This window comes from Carettochelys insculpta, chromosome 3 (genome assembly GCF_033958435.1).
Source record: "Carettochelys insculpta isolate YL-2023 chromosome 3, ASM3395843v1, whole genome shotgun sequence".
Classification (NCBI taxonomy): domain Eukaryota; kingdom Metazoa; phylum Chordata; order Testudines; family Carettochelyidae; genus Carettochelys; species Carettochelys insculpta.
In genome coordinates this window covers 128,167,071-128,184,666 of record NC_134139.1, presented here as the reverse complement: position 1 = coordinate 128,184,666, position 17,596 = coordinate 128,167,071, and the positions used below count along the sequence as shown (strand labels likewise).

At 42.1% G+C, this 17,596-nt stretch overlaps 1 protein-coding gene across 2 annotated transcripts in view; it reads right to left on the bottom strand.

Annotated features, from left to right (window-relative positions):
- The window catches only part of PREP (prolyl endopeptidase), a 201,297-nt gene that overhangs the window by 170,106 nt on the left and 13,595 nt on the right, over positions 1 to 17,596 (bottom strand). For both annotated transcript variants that reach the window (XM_074990809.1, XM_074990810.1), the window contains 4 exons: positions 15,810 to 15,943; positions 11,117 to 11,247; positions 6,690 to 6,899; positions 4,832 to 4,953 (listed from right to left, as the gene is read on the bottom strand). In XM_074990809.1, coding sequence (XP_074846910.1) covers positions 4,832 to 4,953; positions 6,690 to 6,899; positions 11,117 to 11,247; positions 15,810 to 15,943 — 597 coding nt within the window. The remainder of the gene's footprint in view (positions 1 to 4,831; positions 4,954 to 6,689; positions 6,900 to 11,116; positions 11,248 to 15,809; positions 15,944 to 17,596) is intronic.

Here is a 17,596-nt window from a genome sequence, read left to right as displayed (position 1 = left end):
CAAAAGGGATAAGAATCGGACTAACAGGTGAGGGATGAAACAATGGACCTGGGTGGGTAGAGAAGAGTAGAACTAGTTGGGCTAGGTGGCTGAGGCAGGAACGGAAACAAGCAGGGGAGGGGGAAGAGCGATAGAGACTACATTCACCCACCCGGAGCAGGAGCTACTGATTGCACAGAATGATAGATAAGAAATGTGAGGAGTGAAGAAACATGAGGAATGGAGCCTAGGACTGGCTAGTGAAGAGAGTGGGATCTGGAGTGAGGAAGAGACAGGACTGGGACAAGGACAGGCTGGAGTGGATGTGGAAAAGGAGTCAAGTTTGAAGAGCCATAAGAATCTGTGCCTGCTAGAGCACACTTCCCACCAGAGCATGGAGCAAAACCCAAAAATCTCCAGTCTCACCACTACTCAGCATTCAGCAAATATTTGTGACATCTCCAGCAATGTTCTATCTCCCTATGGTGTTGGCCCCCATAGAGCAGTGATAAGCAATCAAATAATCTCTCTCTCCCCCAGCCCCAACACTTGCGTCTCTAGCGAGTGGCCGCTTGAATAGTGTTTGCAGGGTGTGCCAATTGAACCAGAGCAGCAGTTTGACTGGATGAAGAGGGACTGCATGGCTCTCTCAATCAATGTTGTGCACAAACAGCAAACACCAGACTTCACGGGTCTTTGCTTTACGTGCATGTCATTTTAGCAATACCCATAGGGAAAAAAGCTATGCATCTGGAAACCACTGGGATCTGGTAACCCAATGCATTGGCAACAGTGAACAAAATGTCCTGCAAGCCACACACACAATCCCAAAGGGACACATGGGGCCCACAAGCCATAGGTTGCCCACTGCTGACATAGATCACAACCTACTACTGCTATCTGTTATTCCGACAGCACAAATACCAGAGATCTTTTTAGTTGGTCTCAAGTTTCGAACCCTGCTGACGGACTTGGTGGGTGTCAATATGCTGCCACATTATGGCATTTTTGTTTCCAGTGGTCCTTAAAAAATAAAAACAAAAAAGCCCCCTTCAATGCTGCTCCCAATCCCTCAATCCAGCAAGTACCACACATTAAACGTATATTAGGAGTTCAAAAAGTCAAGCACTCAAAAGTCAACTTTAATTCTGGAAGCTCCTTCCTATGCAACCTTAATTCAGACACCTTCTGTACATGCATTATGATATCATCTTCAACTACTTGATCACATGTAATTTTTTCCCCCACAAAAACCCTGCCTCATTCTATGTATGATTATGACGCTGTTAACTAAATGAGCATCAATTCAGTATTTTCTTTTATCTGCATTATTCAGTATGTGGCCCTCTCTCTGCTTATTTGCTGCATACTATTCACATGCTACCCTGAAGAGAACTATTAATTTCTTTGCAGACTTTTCTAGTATACTCATCACTATAGCATATGAATGCTCCACAAACATTAATCTAGCTTCATAACACAGCTGTAAGATTAAAGGTATTATAGGTAGGGAGGGATAGCTCAGTGGTTTGAGCATTGACCTGCTAAACCCAGGCTTGTGAGCTCAATCCTTGAGGAGGCCATTTAGGGACTGGGACAAATAAACATCAGGGATGGTGCTTGATCCTGCCAAGAGGGCAGGGGACTAGACAAGATGATCTCCTGAGGTCCCTTCCAGTTCTAGATGTGTATCTCCAATTAAAATTATCCTCATTTTAAACATAGAAATTGAGGCAGAGTCCAAGGTCAAAAGTATTAACTAATTGTTTACAACTTGAGACATCAAGGATCTGATTTTTCAGCATATTTAGCACTGTATGTTACACTGGGAGTGTGCATAAGTGGGGGCCAGTAAATTTCGTAAGGGGCGGTACAGCACAATCAGCTGCTGAGTCTCAGGCTCATCCATCTCATTAAAATGTTGAAATACATCACTTTGTGAAAAAAGTGTATTCACATTTATGTACCAATTAATAAAGTGTTTACATTCTACAAACTTATTTTCTTACGAATGCTGAAATGTTGCACTGTTTTTTTTTTCTTTTTTGGTCCTACGAACATAGCCCAAATTTCTGTCAGTTTAGATTACTTGAGAGGGCCCCTGCTAATTGCAGGGATGAAAAGTGGGGCCCAGTTTAAAAGGTTTGCTTACCCCTGCATTATATACACTTGATTTTTGAAACACAACTTACGTTGCAGCCGAGTGCACAGAACCTCTGCAAGCCAGACCTCCAGGTCTCATGTTCAGCTCCATATAATGAGGTAGTCACAACTAGTGATCACCTGTGAAAAGTGTGACTTACATGATATGTCTAGCATCATGAAGGAATTCTGTAGCCAAGGCAAAGCTAGAATACAATTGTCTAGGACTGCGTCTATACTATGAACTAAAATAGACTTTATTAAAATCCATTTTTTGACACTGGGTTTTATAAATTCGAATTTGAACATCCTCACCTTCCCACATGCTCCCCATGAATTTGACTTATTGCTGCCACAAACAAGTTGTCAAACAGCAGTCTATTGTGGGAGCCTATCCCACAGTTCCCTGAGCCCCATAGCATTCTGGGTATTTTCACTGGTGCAGCATGGGAAAAAAATGCCCCATAAGTGGCTGTGGGTATCTGAGGACATCTTACATTTCATTTCCCTCTTTCCTCTCCTGTGTTAAGCAAATGTCCCTTTTTCCAGGAGGAATTTTACTTGTATAAGTGATTTGCTTTTCATAAGTGAGCAGAGGGGAGAGTAGCAAAGTGGTTAGAACATTCACCTGCTGAACCCAAGGCAGGAAGTTCAATCCCTAAGTGGGTCATTGAGGGATGTGGGGCAAATAGATTTAAACAAAAATCTGTCCAGGGGGGTGATAGGTCCTGCTACAAGTGCAGGGGGCTGGACTCAACAGCCAAAGCAGATAGGAAGGGTTAGAAAAAAGATTTCAGGCCACCCAACAAACAGGTTTTCAGAAGCATGGGGCTGACGACAGAAACTCTTGCAGCTTTGCAATCTGCCCTGAATAGGAGGTTCATTCCTGGAGAATGAACTGCAACTTGCAGAGACAAACAGCAGCTACGTAAATTAAGGCTTGGATTTGGATTTACATATCCTGCAAAGGAGATTCTCAGAACAATAATTCTCTCTCAAAGGCCAGTATACATGGGGGTTACACAGAAAATGCAAATGACTGATTAAAACAATTATGGTTTCTTTTCTGTCAAAGGTCAGCCACTCTAGAGACAAAGATTTTTCTTCCCTTGAGAGAGTATGTTCAATGTTTTTCATAAGAAGGTCTCCCTACTCTAGATCATTGATCTGGAATGGACTGACCCCTAACTTGGGCAAGAAATTTGGCCTGAGACAAAGCCTATTGAAATGAATGGGATTATGGTTCCTTTGGTGGCTACAAGCCTTACTTAGCTAACTGTACTAACTGTAGAACTAATACACTGACTTCAATGGCCTTTGCATCAAGCCCATTCTGAACGCCTGCCCTCTAAACTACTGACAGCACTTCCTATTCTCTGAGCGAGTCTTCATCCCAGGCAGCTGCAAGGCCCCCCCAAATAGCTGCCAGGCACCCCCATGTATCTTATCTGCCGATGGAGACTTCTCCCCATTGGCTGCAAGGCTCCCGAATAGCTGCCAGCCCCCAAATATATTAGTTGCTGAGGGCAACTTCCCCGGGCGGTTCCAGGATCCTCATGTCATGCAAGCTGCCTGCCAGCATGTCCCTTTATTGGTTCAGGGTCAAGCCACGTGATGCAGCTGGGTGAGGGAAATTTCCAGACTGCGTGGTACCTATGGGGGAGGGAAAGGAAGGGTTGTGGGGGGCAAGACGAAATGTAAACAACTGAAAAGAAGTTTCTCGGCCTCTCATATAAGCACAACCCCTGCCCGCAGCCTAGCTGCCACATGGCTTGGGGGAAGGGGGGCAGCAGTTGGCACCAGTCAGCACACAAAAAAAAAAAGACAGCTAGCAGAGGTAGACACAGAACCACAGACCCCACAGTCACTCTAGCAGCAAAGAAAGAGAGAAGATTTTTCAGCCTTTCATACAACCCTACAGCCATGGGCTTCCAAGTGCTGAACTGAAATGGTCTTCCTGATACCTAACTCCTGCACACCTGAGAGCAGTGGAGATGGAAGAGGCCAGAGTGGAGAAGTGTGGGGCATGCACAGGACACATCTGGAGGCTAATGGATTCAAATTTAAAGACATGGCGCTGCCACACTAGCCTTCATTTCGAAGTTTAGATTCAACCTGAATGCTACACCCGTCAGGTTCTGGCAATATTATGATATCGATCTTATATCAACTCTAGTGCTCCATAAATTGAGCTAATGGTATTTATAGTGAAGACAGGCACTTGGTACAATAGAGCTAAATGCCTTAAACTCTATTTTATCTCGTAGTGTAAACACAGCCTAGGAGAGCACTCTCTTGCTTTATCCCCTGCTTTATTCCTGAAACCTTCCCTCTTTTCCTACAATCTTTTGCCTTGTTCACAATCCACCTTTCCACTTCCACAACAAATGAGCCAGGGGTCCTATAGAAAACAAACATTCTCCTGTACTACACAACCCTGATTCATCCCCAGAAGTGGTCCAAACTTTTTGCTCAATGATGCAGGATACCAACAGGAAAAGATAGTATGGGATCACACAGTTAAGACCTATATCATAATATCCATGCACAGAAGGACTGGATTAATATTGCATATGCAGATTTAAGTCTGGCAATTCTTACCTTTTGAGCCCAACTTCCTTACCAGATTTTTTTTTAGTAATAAATATTGCAGTTTGGCTTAATCAAAAAGGCCGGGCTTGCACAATTATAAATAAAATGTGCTATTTACCTCAGCTCCACCCATCCATTTTGGCTCGTGAGGAAATTCAGCACATAAAACATCTTCTGACTGGTCAGTCCCAAGTATGTGGTAAAACAGCTTCTGGTGCAGATTAGTAGATGTCTCAGTTCCTGGTGTAAGCCAGAAGGAAATTTCATTTTCATGAAGATAACTTTCATTTTAAATTTTTGCAAGCTTCTCAGCTTCTGTACACATACTTGTGGTGAAAGGAATTCTTCAAGGATCACAGCTGTGATTATATGGATTAGCAACCATTTTTATTTTTACACAAGTAAGAAGTGGGACAAACCCCTGTATGCTTTATGGAAAAAGAGGTTCTGAATATAAATATGCATGACTCAGATGCTCTGGATAACATGTCGTGTAACCCATCATTTTTAACGTTACAACCTGCTAAATCTCTATATCATATTTCTGTGCATGTATCATTCTTGCATGTGAAGTTAGATAACTGGAGCGTATGTCTGTTTCAAGTTTTAAATGTGCTAATGAGGGCCATCATTGCTGTTCCAATTCTAATGACAGGACAATCATCCTGATGGCCTTTAAATGGCTTTGTGTGTCTGGAAGGCAGTTGGTCTAGAATTCCACTTTGGAATTTTTTTTTTCCCCCTTTGGTGGGGCGGATGGTTAAAACAAAGGAGGAGGGCCTATTTAAGCAATAGGAATCTTTCAGCTTTTTTGTCTTCAGCCTGCCTTAGAATCTTCCTGACACACCCTAAAAGATCTTTACTGTGTTACGGAGACTAGGTCAGGATAGGATCTTTTTTGACTGGATATAAGGACAGCTGTGTAGGGTCACAAGTAACTACATTCTTAGTGGAACAGAATTAGCTTTGCTTTTTTTTTAAATTTGGTAACGCACTTTGATTTGTTTTTATTTATAACCACTTAAATCCTATTGTTTTGCTTAATAAAACTCTTGTTTATAATTAAGCCCACTGTAAATTGTTATTACCTGTGCAGATCTCTCCTTTCATTGATAAAGAGGGCTTATCTAGCGAGCCCCTCCTATGCAAATCTTTTGCACAATATGAGAAGAATTTATTTGGAAGTTTGATCCCTTCTGAGGGTTGATTTCCCAGGTGCTGGGTACCTCTCCAGAGCTGTGCTTAATCAGCATCTGTATTGCTTTGCAGAGGGGGGCAATAATCCCAACTCTGCGCTTTGGCTGGGGAAGACTAGAGGATCTGGCTCAGCAGGACAGCATGGTGGGGAGTCCTCGAGAGTAAGAAGGAGGGTATCAGTGGCCTGATCAGCACACCCAGGAACATCCCAAAGGGTCTTCTGTGACCACACCCTATCACAAGAAGGGTGCGTATTTGGGGGAGATGCACATTTAGTACTAATAGTACTAATTTCAGGACTCATGGTTTCAAGAGTGACAAGCTTTGGGGTGAGGAAAGTCAGCAGCCACCACTTCCCCAGGCTCCGAGCCCACCCCTGCTCCCCCCCTCAATTTGTGAAAAATCAACATTTGCGAGGGTTCTGAACACTGAACCCTCGCAAATGTTGTGAGCCTACCGTATATGGAGATAGGCCCTGATCAAAGACTTACACAACTTTGTCACTATGATCAGAGAATGCATATATATGTTTACATCTGAAAAGGACTGGACAATACTGTGTATAGTACTTGTAGAAGTAGGAATCTCAGAAGGAACTGAGCGTATCAAAAGGTCATTCAATATTCTACAAACTTCTCAACTGCCCAGGGAAATTTCCTGGGCCAGCTTGCCACGTAAGTAGTCAGGCAGTGCTTGAACCGAACAATTTCCTAGCCACTACTATACCCACCTGTTGAAAAAAGGGGTTACTTTTCTTCACAGATGCAAGGCATACTTACCATCACTTTTCCCATCTTGTTTTGGATAGCTGTTGTAGAACATGCCTTTTCCATCATGGGTCCAAGCCATGCAGCTGAATTTAACCCTTTCCAGCATATCTGGAAGCTCTTCAGGACCATCCACTTTCATAAACTTGATAGTTACCCAGTCTGAACCACTGGAACTCAGACCATAAGCAAAGTACTCACCATCTTCAGTGAACGCATAGCCTGGAAATAAAGCCAAACAAAGACACTGATCACTTTTTCTATTTGGCTGCACAGCTTTCTGCCATTTGTCACACATTAACCAAATATGAACATGGAAAAAGTTAAAATAGATATAATTAAAGAACTGTGTTCTCTCCTGGAGATGTTTCTCCAGTAAATTTTAAGATTACTAGTTTATTTTGACTTAAAGGAAAAAAGTTAAATTATGAAGAAGCATGTTACCAGTTTAAAGTTGAAACGTATTTTGAAAAAGACTCCTTTTTTAAAGAAGTTTAGAGCACACTTTTTTTTTTTTTTGTTTTAAGCTATTGAAGTAGGTTGTGGCTCCCTTTCTCAGCAGCTAGTAGTGAATGCAGAATGTAGTAGTGATCTTTGGCTGATGGGCTGGTCTTCTCTCAACTACTGCACATTTTAAGGTTGGAAGTGTCTTATCTTCCAACATGAAGTTGTGATGGAAGTTATTTACATATATAGGTAGTAACTAGACGGAGTGCTGTCTATTGGGTATACCAAAAGACAGCAAGACAGGGAACTTAATTTCCACTCCCATCAGAGCTGCCACTGATGAAACTATTTAGTAATTCCGTCACTCCCAATCCATTGATTAAAGTAAATCACAGCGTCTGAAATGAGGAGGCATTGCACTTTACTGATGGACCCTGTAAGGTTGAAGTCTCTCCCTCATAAAAGGGTTGAAGTCTCTCCCTCCCTGTCTATAATTAAATTGGCACACAGCATAAAACTCTTATTTTCCAAAAGGGGCTTTCCATATTCCCACTGTTTGACCCTAAAATAAATCTATGTTTTATAAAGTGTCACTTCACAGCACTCAGAACCTCATCTTTTCCCCCCAACAGAACCTGCTCCAGTAAAAGATACTAGCTCACCCAGACCACTCAATCATCAGTTAATGACCAAAAAATGTCAATTTAATTAGCAGGAATACACGCTTACCCCCAGAAGCTCTCCTTAGTACTAGTTAGTAATTTACTCTGAAACATGAAAAGATCTTTATCCAACTGTTGCCAAACACACAGTCATCACAGCATTGTTCTGGAGTGCAGCTTGATGACAGACTATAACTTAGCATACCATCTTTTTTCACACACAAAAGACTGGTATATGACAAATGAAGACGACACACAACTAACCGGTATCTAGCCCAGTGGTTCTCAACCTTTGCAGTAACACAGTACACTCCAGGGAGATAATTCCACGGCACTCCCACTTTTTTCAGTTGACTCGATGGTTCATAAACGTTTCCCCTCCTGCCAGCCTGTTGGAGCTAGAAAAGGGCATTTAATCTGCACCTCAGCTCCAACAGGCTCCTGACCTCCCTCCCTCCCTCCTTCCCACAGTAGGGGGGCAGGCAGCCTTGCTGCTTGAGCCTCAGCTAGCATGGGGTCATCAATTTCCCCCTGTGGTAGCTGTGCAAACAGCCGCAGTGAGGGGAAATTAACCATGTTTCAGGGCACACTTGGATAGTTCTGATGGTACACCAGTGTGTTGTGGCAGACCAGTTGAAAACCTCTGATCTAGGCTATGACTGTGAATGTTGGAGAAAAGCAGGGGGGCAGACTTCTGAATAATGAACAGGAAGTTAAAGGGGTAGAAATGGGCTGAAATAATGGATAAACGTCCTTAAAAAGGTGACTGGTGTTCCACAGAGAGTCATTTCAAGTGAGACATTGTAAAGCTACAGAAAATACAGAGAAATACACTGGAAAACTTCTGCACTACCAGATGGAGGCATTATATGACTAATAGAATTAAAACTGCACAAATCTCTGCCCTTTTCCAACTATCTGAATCATGTGAGGTAAACAAGATTCTGTAATATCTTTCAGGTGGGCCTTAGCTGGATATTGGCCCAGGCACTGAGGAACAAGACAGATTCCTAGAGATACTGCTCAATCTGCCCTTGCAGTTTGTCTGTGGTCCAAAGGTGATAACTTCTCTCTAGTATGTTTTCTAGCCAGTTGTGCACCCACCTTATAGTAGGTTTCTCTAAGCTATGTTGCCATAGATCTCTTAAGGTAGGGTCATGTTGGATAGCAGCAAAAGCCTTACTAAACTCATGATTTGTCACATCTACTGCTTCTCCCTTATCCACAAGGCTTGTTAATCTGTCAAAGAAAAAAAATTATGTTGTATGTTTGTTGATTCCCTCAAGGAATTCTAATGGATCAGTAAGGCATGACTTCCCTTTACAGATCATATTCACCGGTGTGTCTAATAATTCTGGTTTCTAATATAGTTTTTACCAATTTGCTCAGGACGCAAGTTAGACTCACCAGCTTGTAATTGATAGGATTGTCTCTAATATTTTTTAAAAAGGCAACATTAATTTATCTTCCAGTCATCTGGTACAGAGGTTGATTTCAAGTGACAGGCTACATACCACTGTTACTAGTTCTGCAGAGTTAGACTTGAATTCTTTCAGAAGTCTTAGACCAATACCATCTGATCTTGCTGATGTATTATAAGTCATTGATTAATAGATAAAATTATTTCTTGGCCTGCCCTTCTACACTTTTAAAAGGTAGTTGCCAGTGCCTATGTTCCTTCCTATTTTTCTCATTAAGGTCTGACTTTTATATTTTAAAGGATTTCTTTTTAGCCTCTACTATAGTCCACTGGTTAGCCCCAGGCACATTCTTTTGACCCTCACGCTGTCTTTTTTGATTTGGGGAATACATATAGTCTGACACTGTGCTATGGTGCTCTCAAGTTGACTCTGTGTTCATTGCAGACATTCTACATTTGTGACTGCTCTTTTTAATTTCCATTTAACTAGCATCCTTGTTCTTGAGTGACTCCCCTTTTTAGAAGTTAAATGTTACTGTGGTGGGGTTTTTGATAGTTTCACCCCCTACAAGGGTGTTAAATTTAATTATACTATGGACACTACTGTCAAGGGCCATTTCTACACAGGCCACTTTCTTCAAAAGTGTCATGGTAATACACATCCCAAAATATTGCTAATGAGGCAAGGATGCAAATTCCCCATGCTTCATTAGCATACCGTCATGTGATTTGGAGTCCGGAAGACCACTCTTCCAGACTCCAAAACACCGTGTAGAAGTGCAGCCCTGCGGGAGCTTCCGGAAGGAAGTCCCTCTTCCGGACGCCCCTTCTTCCCAAAAATTTTTGGGAAGAAGAGGCCTCCGGAAGGACTTCCTTCCAGAACCTCCCCTGGGGCTGCGCTTCTCCACGGCATTTTGGAGTCCGGGAGAACGGTCTTCCGGGCTCCAAATCACTTGACCATATGCTAATGAGGCACGGGGAATATGCATCCATGCCTCATTAGCATATTTCTGGCCATGTATTACCATGCCACTTTCAAAGAAAGTGGCCTACATAGAAACGGCCAAGAAGTTTGGCTTAAAGAAGACAAGGCAGCTTTTACATTTCATGAGTTAATAAGTGAAGGCAAGCCCTAAGCTCCCTCATATTGTTGAACTCAACCTGCTAATTGATGTGAAAACTACAAACTACCTGCTCAGCACTACGATTTTGCTTCAAGTTAGTTAACTTGAGTGAAGAACAGACCTTGCTTGTTGAAGGCTGCTTGGGTCTGCATAGATGTAGCATGAACTGGCGTGACTGTGGCACAGGTACAGCTTAATATACAAAAACTTTGAAAAAGGCAGATCGGAATCTTTAACTGGACTGTGAATTAGACACAAAGACAATCTGTAGAAAGACTAAGTACAACTATGAAGAACTCCCATTTTGGCTTGCTCTATAAATATTATTCCTTTCTTAATGCTAGACAAATATATTGAACTAATATTTGAAAGAAATTACACTAGAAAGTGTCATAGCACTTAAGAATTAGAGGAGTCCATTACATGCATGTACACAAGGAATATAAACAATCCAGAAATCTATCAACTTGTGTTAAAAGAGAAAGACTGTTCAAGGTTAGAAAGTGACAGATATTCTATCCTCATTGACACAGAAAAAAATTCCTAATAACTATTAGATCTTTAAGAAATGAGAACTCGTCACACACACATTTTTATATTCTTTGCTTTTTTATTTTGTGTACACAAAATCCCTATCAGACACTATCACTGTCCCTACAAAAGTGTTTATGAACATCATATTTTGATATAAACAATGAAGAAACCTAATTTAGAGTTCTGTAGTCTCAAACTAATCCCAACCCCAGGTTGCTGTTTTTATTTTTTTAAGAAACCTGTCTCACTGACCTCGTAAAGCCACAGTGCCATCATCAGAAAGCTTATTTGGATCAAGGAATATTTTGGCATCTGCTTCCAAAGATTCTTGCACATATAATACTCGTTGGTTCTGCAGTCCAGTATTGTAAAAGTGAAAATACCTGAAAAACACGTAAGCTGAGTGAATAAAACGAAACTCGGTTTTTATCTTTCAGCCCAGCTAACAAAAAAGAGTGATGTATGAAAAATTGATAAGAAGTCATAAAAGACAAACACACCATACAGTAGTGATACCTTTAAAACACAGGATCCAAATCTTTCTGGAATAAAGGGCTGTGAAATTCAACTCAGCCACATTCTACAATAAACACCGGTATACAACAGAGGATGAAATAACTTCCACACTACATGACACCATATAGTGTGACAATCTTGATATTGTAATAGGAAAGCTTCACAGGTTTACCTTAGAAAGCCTCTGCACTCACAATAATAATATGTTGATTCTTTTAAAAATAATAGTCCATAGTTTTCATTCTCTAAACATGTTCCTTCACATATTGCTCCTTTATTTTCTTCCATCCTAAGCACTGTGTAAGTAAGTTTTAAATAAGATAAACTGTATATGAAACATTTTTCCTGCATCTTGTTGTTGAGGTCTACTACAGCAGTAAAAGTCATGAAATAGCATCGTGCCCCAAGAGTTACAAAATTATATTGTCTTAATAGTGCTGTCCGCCTCAGAATGAGTGTGTGTGTGCTTACAAATTAATAAATTCAGCCATGTAAATTATCTCATCTTCCTAAAATAATCATGATGAAATCTCACACACAAGGATTCAGCAAATGTTAGAGGTGAAGATCTGCACACTACCTCAGGACCAACGTGGGAACTTCAAATACAATTGCATGTGGGACAGAAGACAGTCCATGACCACTGAACAGTACTGTATCCTTGCTTTAGTGCGCTCCTGTCTTTCACATAAGGTGTTAATGCACCTTCATTCAAAGAGTTTAAGGATGATAGGACAAATCTGCAACCACCACACTTCATCATGGGATACTGCTTCCCACTTGTCAACCTGGCATGCTGAAACCCGTCTTTATGTCCCTTTTTACTGGCTGCAATGAGAGCAGGTGCCATGCTTTAGCTGACCACACAGTATGGCCTTGGGCATTCTCAAGTCAGCTGCACAAACAAGACAGCCAGATCAAGCGAACTGAGCTTTTACAAGCGTACGCTAAATCCCAGACATTCCACAACTATTAAGGGTTTTGCTTTGGGAACCTTGTCCCATCCTTTAACCCTGCAACTGACTCAAGGAAGCAATATAGGGAACAACTTTCCCAGTGTGGCAGTGATATCAAAGCTCTGCAACCAACCCTGCCCAACAGACAGCTTACAGCTTGTTTTCATACCCTTTGGCTATGTCTACACTTGTCCCCTTCTTCGGGCACTTCAAATTGTCCATGGCTATATGACACGCCGGCAGTTCGAAGTTTGACACTTCGAAGTTGCCACGGGGAGAATTAGCCTAAGGAAGTGCTACGCAGTCATTGCAGCACTTCATCAGTATTCTCCAATCAGCCTGATTACCAGGCCCCCTTCAAAGAAGGGGGCAAGTGTAGACATCGCCTCTGTTCCATAACTAGCGTGACAGCATTCCAAACATAAAGGTGGCCTTGGCAATGCCACAGACAACCACATCATCAATTGTTACATTTTGCAACAATATACTCCCTAGCTGTAGAATTTCACCTAGGATTTGAACTATTGATCTTACTAACTGCTTAGACATATGCATCAGACAGCTCAGGTTAGTACAGTACTTGAGTTTACCTTAGGCTGACTGGGAAATCAATCTAAACCAATAACCTGCCAAAACTGTGCTTGTGTTCATACAGTTGTATGTATATAGTTGCATGCAGTTAATTACTAACTGAGGTTAAGTCAAATCCACAACTTCATGGGGAGAGGGCAGAGGAAGACGCGATATCTCACCATTCATTTCAATTCTAACTTGTGCTTCCAGAAGTCAATGAAATAAAGCCCACAGTTCATTCAGAATACAACACTTTTATAATATTGTGTTAGTCTATGAGCAGCAACAAAATTAAAGACCTGAAGCTTACAGGCCTTATGTCTGCTGAGTAAGAGGTAGACGAGGAAGCCTTTTTAATATTTGTAAGCTCTAGATCTGAACAGATAAGATCAGAGAACAACAGGAAGTCTTATGGTACCTTACAGACTAACAGATATTTTGGAGCATAAGCTTTTGTGGGCAAAGGCCTGCTTCATCAGATGCACCGGGGGTGGGGGGGTGTCAGAGGGGTATTTAAAGAGTGGGGTCCCAGTAAGAGGGAGGGCCAGAGCTGACAAGGTCTATTCAGCAAGATGGAAATGGCCCAGTATCAACAGTACGTATCAAAAGAGGAAAAAACAAGTCAGATCAGACAGGGGGATGTGAGCCTTTGTCAGAGTCTAATGGGGAGAGATTAGCACCCAGAGCAGAGAAACTGCCTTTGTAAGCTGCGAGACACTCCCAGTCTCTGTTTAATCCTTGGTTAACAGAGTCAAATTTGCAAATAAATTGCAGCTCAGAGACTTCTCACTCCATTTGATTTCTGAAATTTTTTTGTTTCAGAACCGTTACCCTTAAATCTGCCACTGAGGCTACATCTACACTAGCCCCAAACTTCGAAATGGCCACGCAAATGGCCATTTCGAAGTTTACTAATGAAGCGCTAAAATGCATATTCAGCGCTTCATTAACATGCGGGCAGCCACAGCACTTCGAAATTGATGCGCCTCGCCACCGCGCGGCTCGTCTCGACGGGGCTCCTTTTTGAAAGGACCCTGCCTACTTCGAAGTCCCCTTATTCCCATGAGCTGATGGGAATAAGGGGACGTCGAAGTGGGCGGGGTCCTTTCGAAAAGGAGCCCCGTCGGGATGAGCCGCGCAGCGATGAGACGCGTCAATTTCGAAGTGCCGCGGCCGCCCGCATGCTAATGAAGCGCTGAATATGCATTTTAGCGCTTCATTAGTAAACTTCGAAATGGCCATTTGCGTGGCCATTTCGAAGTTTGGGGCTAGTGTAGACACGGCCTCAGTGTCCAGGGAGACTGAAGTGTTCCCCCACAGGCTTCTGTACATTACCGTTCCTGATGTCTGATTTATGTCATTTATTCTTTTGTGGAGAGACTGTCCAGTTTGGCCAATGTAAACTGCAGTGGGGCATTCCTGGCACATGATGGCATATGTTATATTAGTAGATGTGCAGGTAAAGGAGCCCCTGATGGTATAGTTGGTGTTAGGTCCTGTGATGATGTCACTGGTGCAGATATGTGAGCAGAGTTGGCAGCGAGGACTGTTGCAGGGGCTGGTTCCAGGCCTAGAGTCACTGGTTTGCGATTTGTAGTGGCTGGTGAGGATTTGTTTAAGGTTGGCAGGCTGTCTATAGCATTAGTAGTAGCAAAACAATCACAATTTTGTGAACTTCAGCCTCAGGTGAGAGACTATTACCGTTAATGGATAGTGAATACATATTTCAGATATGGATGGCCACAGGAAGGACAGCGTCTCTCCCTGGTTTTATGTAGCACAACCACCTTCTGAGCAGTCTTCCTTCCCAAGCTCTGTGAAGCTATGTGGAGGGGACAGGGAATTTCGTGCCCTCCTTATGATTCCTTGTGCCTGTGGATAGTTCTGGGAAAGCACGTGGTGTCAAAACCTTATCAGTTGATGGAAAGAAAAACTGAACAGCAAGGTAGAAAGGGCTCTTTATGCTTTTGACAATTAATAAATGAATAAATTTATTTATTCATTTAAAATAAATTTAAATAAATTTTGACAATGTTTGGACATTACGAACATGGCTATCAGATCCTCCCTTTGCTCATTTTGCTGGAGAACTGCTACAGGTCTCTGGGAAGTCTTAAATAGTGATATGACAGGAAAAGTTAACCCCAGCTGCAAATCCACCTCTGCAGCTGATGGAGGACCAATAAACAACACTCCACCCATCCCCATCTAGCCTCACCTAGTTTCAAGCAACAAAAGCTGAAGTTTAAAGTAGCAAATAATCAGTAACTAGAACTTTTAAATAAGCACCCATATGGTCTGATTTTTTTTAGTTGCACAATTCCATTATTATTTTCTGCTCCTCTGCTGATGTTTAAGGGTCTTTGAAGCAAGGAAATATCCGTAGAAAAAAAATGAAGTTGACGATGTAAAGTTGTCCACTGTATAAAGTAAACCAATCAACAAATAGCAAAATCTCCTCCTGCACCTGGCTTTTCAGATTTAGTAATTCTAGGCATTACTCATCACTATAATAGATGCAAAATATTCAGACATAAAGCATGATTTTTCCAAGTTGGATGCCCATCTAAATATAACGGCCTCTCCAGAGCTTTATTATTAAATGGTGATTGTTAGCTCAGGATCCGAGGCATGGAGAGGAAAAGCGTTTTGTTCACAGTCTCACCATGAGTCACCAGGAGAAATGGGAAGATAACTCAGGCCTACAGAACTAGCATTCTAGTCAATGGCCCACACAGCTACATACTCACATTAGTGTATATGACCATTCTTCCCAATTTACTAAATTTGATAATTGATAAAGGGGATGGAACAGATCAAGTTGATAATTATTTTCAATTTCCAGGGACTAGAATTCACCTTTATGACCTTAAAAGCACTCAATAACATTCTTCACATACCTTTTTCCTTTTTTGAAGTGGCAACTGTACTTGGGATAGTCATAGAGCTCAGTCATTTGTTCTTTGAATAACCCTCTGACAGGACACTGCTCAAGAAATGGCACTGTAATTTTATTCTGAGCCTCCACAAAAGCCTGAAGATAAAAAAATAATACACATGCTGAGTCAAACACACCATCCTACAAGAAACAATCTTCTGACACAACTAGCCCAGAAAGAATTGCTCTCTCTCTTTCTGTAGAGGTTGATTATAAAGCGCCTGGATGCATCCCTCCATATCATAATACAGGGATAGAAAATAGATTATTAAAGAGAAAATAGCAGATCTCATTCTTGGCTGTTAGATGCACACATGCATAATTAAAATCACAGCCACCAAAAACTAGATTCCCACCCTCTCATCTCCATATAAGCAGCATTCAAGAAAGCATCTCAAATTTGTTCAAGAAGCTTGTATTAAAAAAAATCTGATTACATGATGTATATAAATGTTAGCATCACTCTATATTGCAAGAAGTATATAGAGCTGCAGTGCATCTCCAGTACTCTACTTAAGGGTAGTATTTATATGGAAGCTTAGGACTAGCAGTTATATAGAACACTTTGAGCTGTGTAAATCACTCACAGCTCACAAACTATACAAGTATCTGCAAAACACCACGAGGGACAGTTCTTGATCATCTGCTGTCAGGAACTGAACAGTACAGGTTGAAACTCTCTAGTCCTGCACCCTAGGGACCTGACTGGAGCTGAATGAGAGAATCTGACAGACCACAGGAGGTTAATATTGTCTAGCAGTGTTACCAACACTTCCACTGCTTACTGGGCTCTGACAAGACATTTGAGGCAAATTACAGCTAAACAGCACAGAACACTAAGAGCCAGGACTGGTGGCTGTAAACAAACTTTATGGGACGACAAGAAACTTGGTCACACCCCTATGGTAAGTGGTTGTCCAGCTAATTAAAATCATGCTGGATTATGGCTGTTGCTGGAAAGAGAGTGCTGGACTAGAGAGGTTCAACGTGTAGTTAAGAGAACTGCTAAATCTGGTCTGAAAATAGAAGGAAACATTAAAGTTTTCATCTCATAGGGATTGGGAATGATTTCCAGATTCCTCCCCCTCCCAGTCAGCCAGCACACACATACTTCTCCCTCTCTCTCTTATTTATACATTTCTCAACATTTTCCCAACATAAGAGTTACAGAATAACAGTTAAAGAGTGTCATTCCTCCTTCTGCACTATTATTTCCCAACACAAAGAAGTTCTGAGAAATTACTGAGCAATTAAAGGAAAACTGAAAAAAATCTGGACAGTTTCTCCCAAGAGCAGGCAATAATTTCTGATGAATGGGGGCACTCCAACATGTTCGTAAGTGGTCGAGGGCTGCACTTTTCTGTGGAGAAGGTGCAGGGTCTGGGACTGAGACTGGATGCAGAAGGGAGCTTGGAATAGGAGACTGGGGTGCAGGATAGAGTGTGGGGTCTGAGAAGGAGTTTGGGTTAAGTAGTGGGTTGTGACCTGGGGCAGGGGATGGGAGTGCAAGGTCCAAGAGGAGATATGAGTTCAGAAGAGGATTATGGCCTGAGGAAGAGATGTAGGAGCGGGTGCAGGGTGTGAGAGGGAGATGGGGTTCAAGGAGGGTGCCAGAGGCAGGCTCTGGTCAGGAGGTGCTTACCTAAGCAGCTCCTGGCTAGCAACACACTCAGGCAGGTTTCACTGCCTCCCAGCAGCCTCAGCCCACTGGCTGGTCCAGGTGGCTCTCCACGTTGCCAGAGGGGGCTA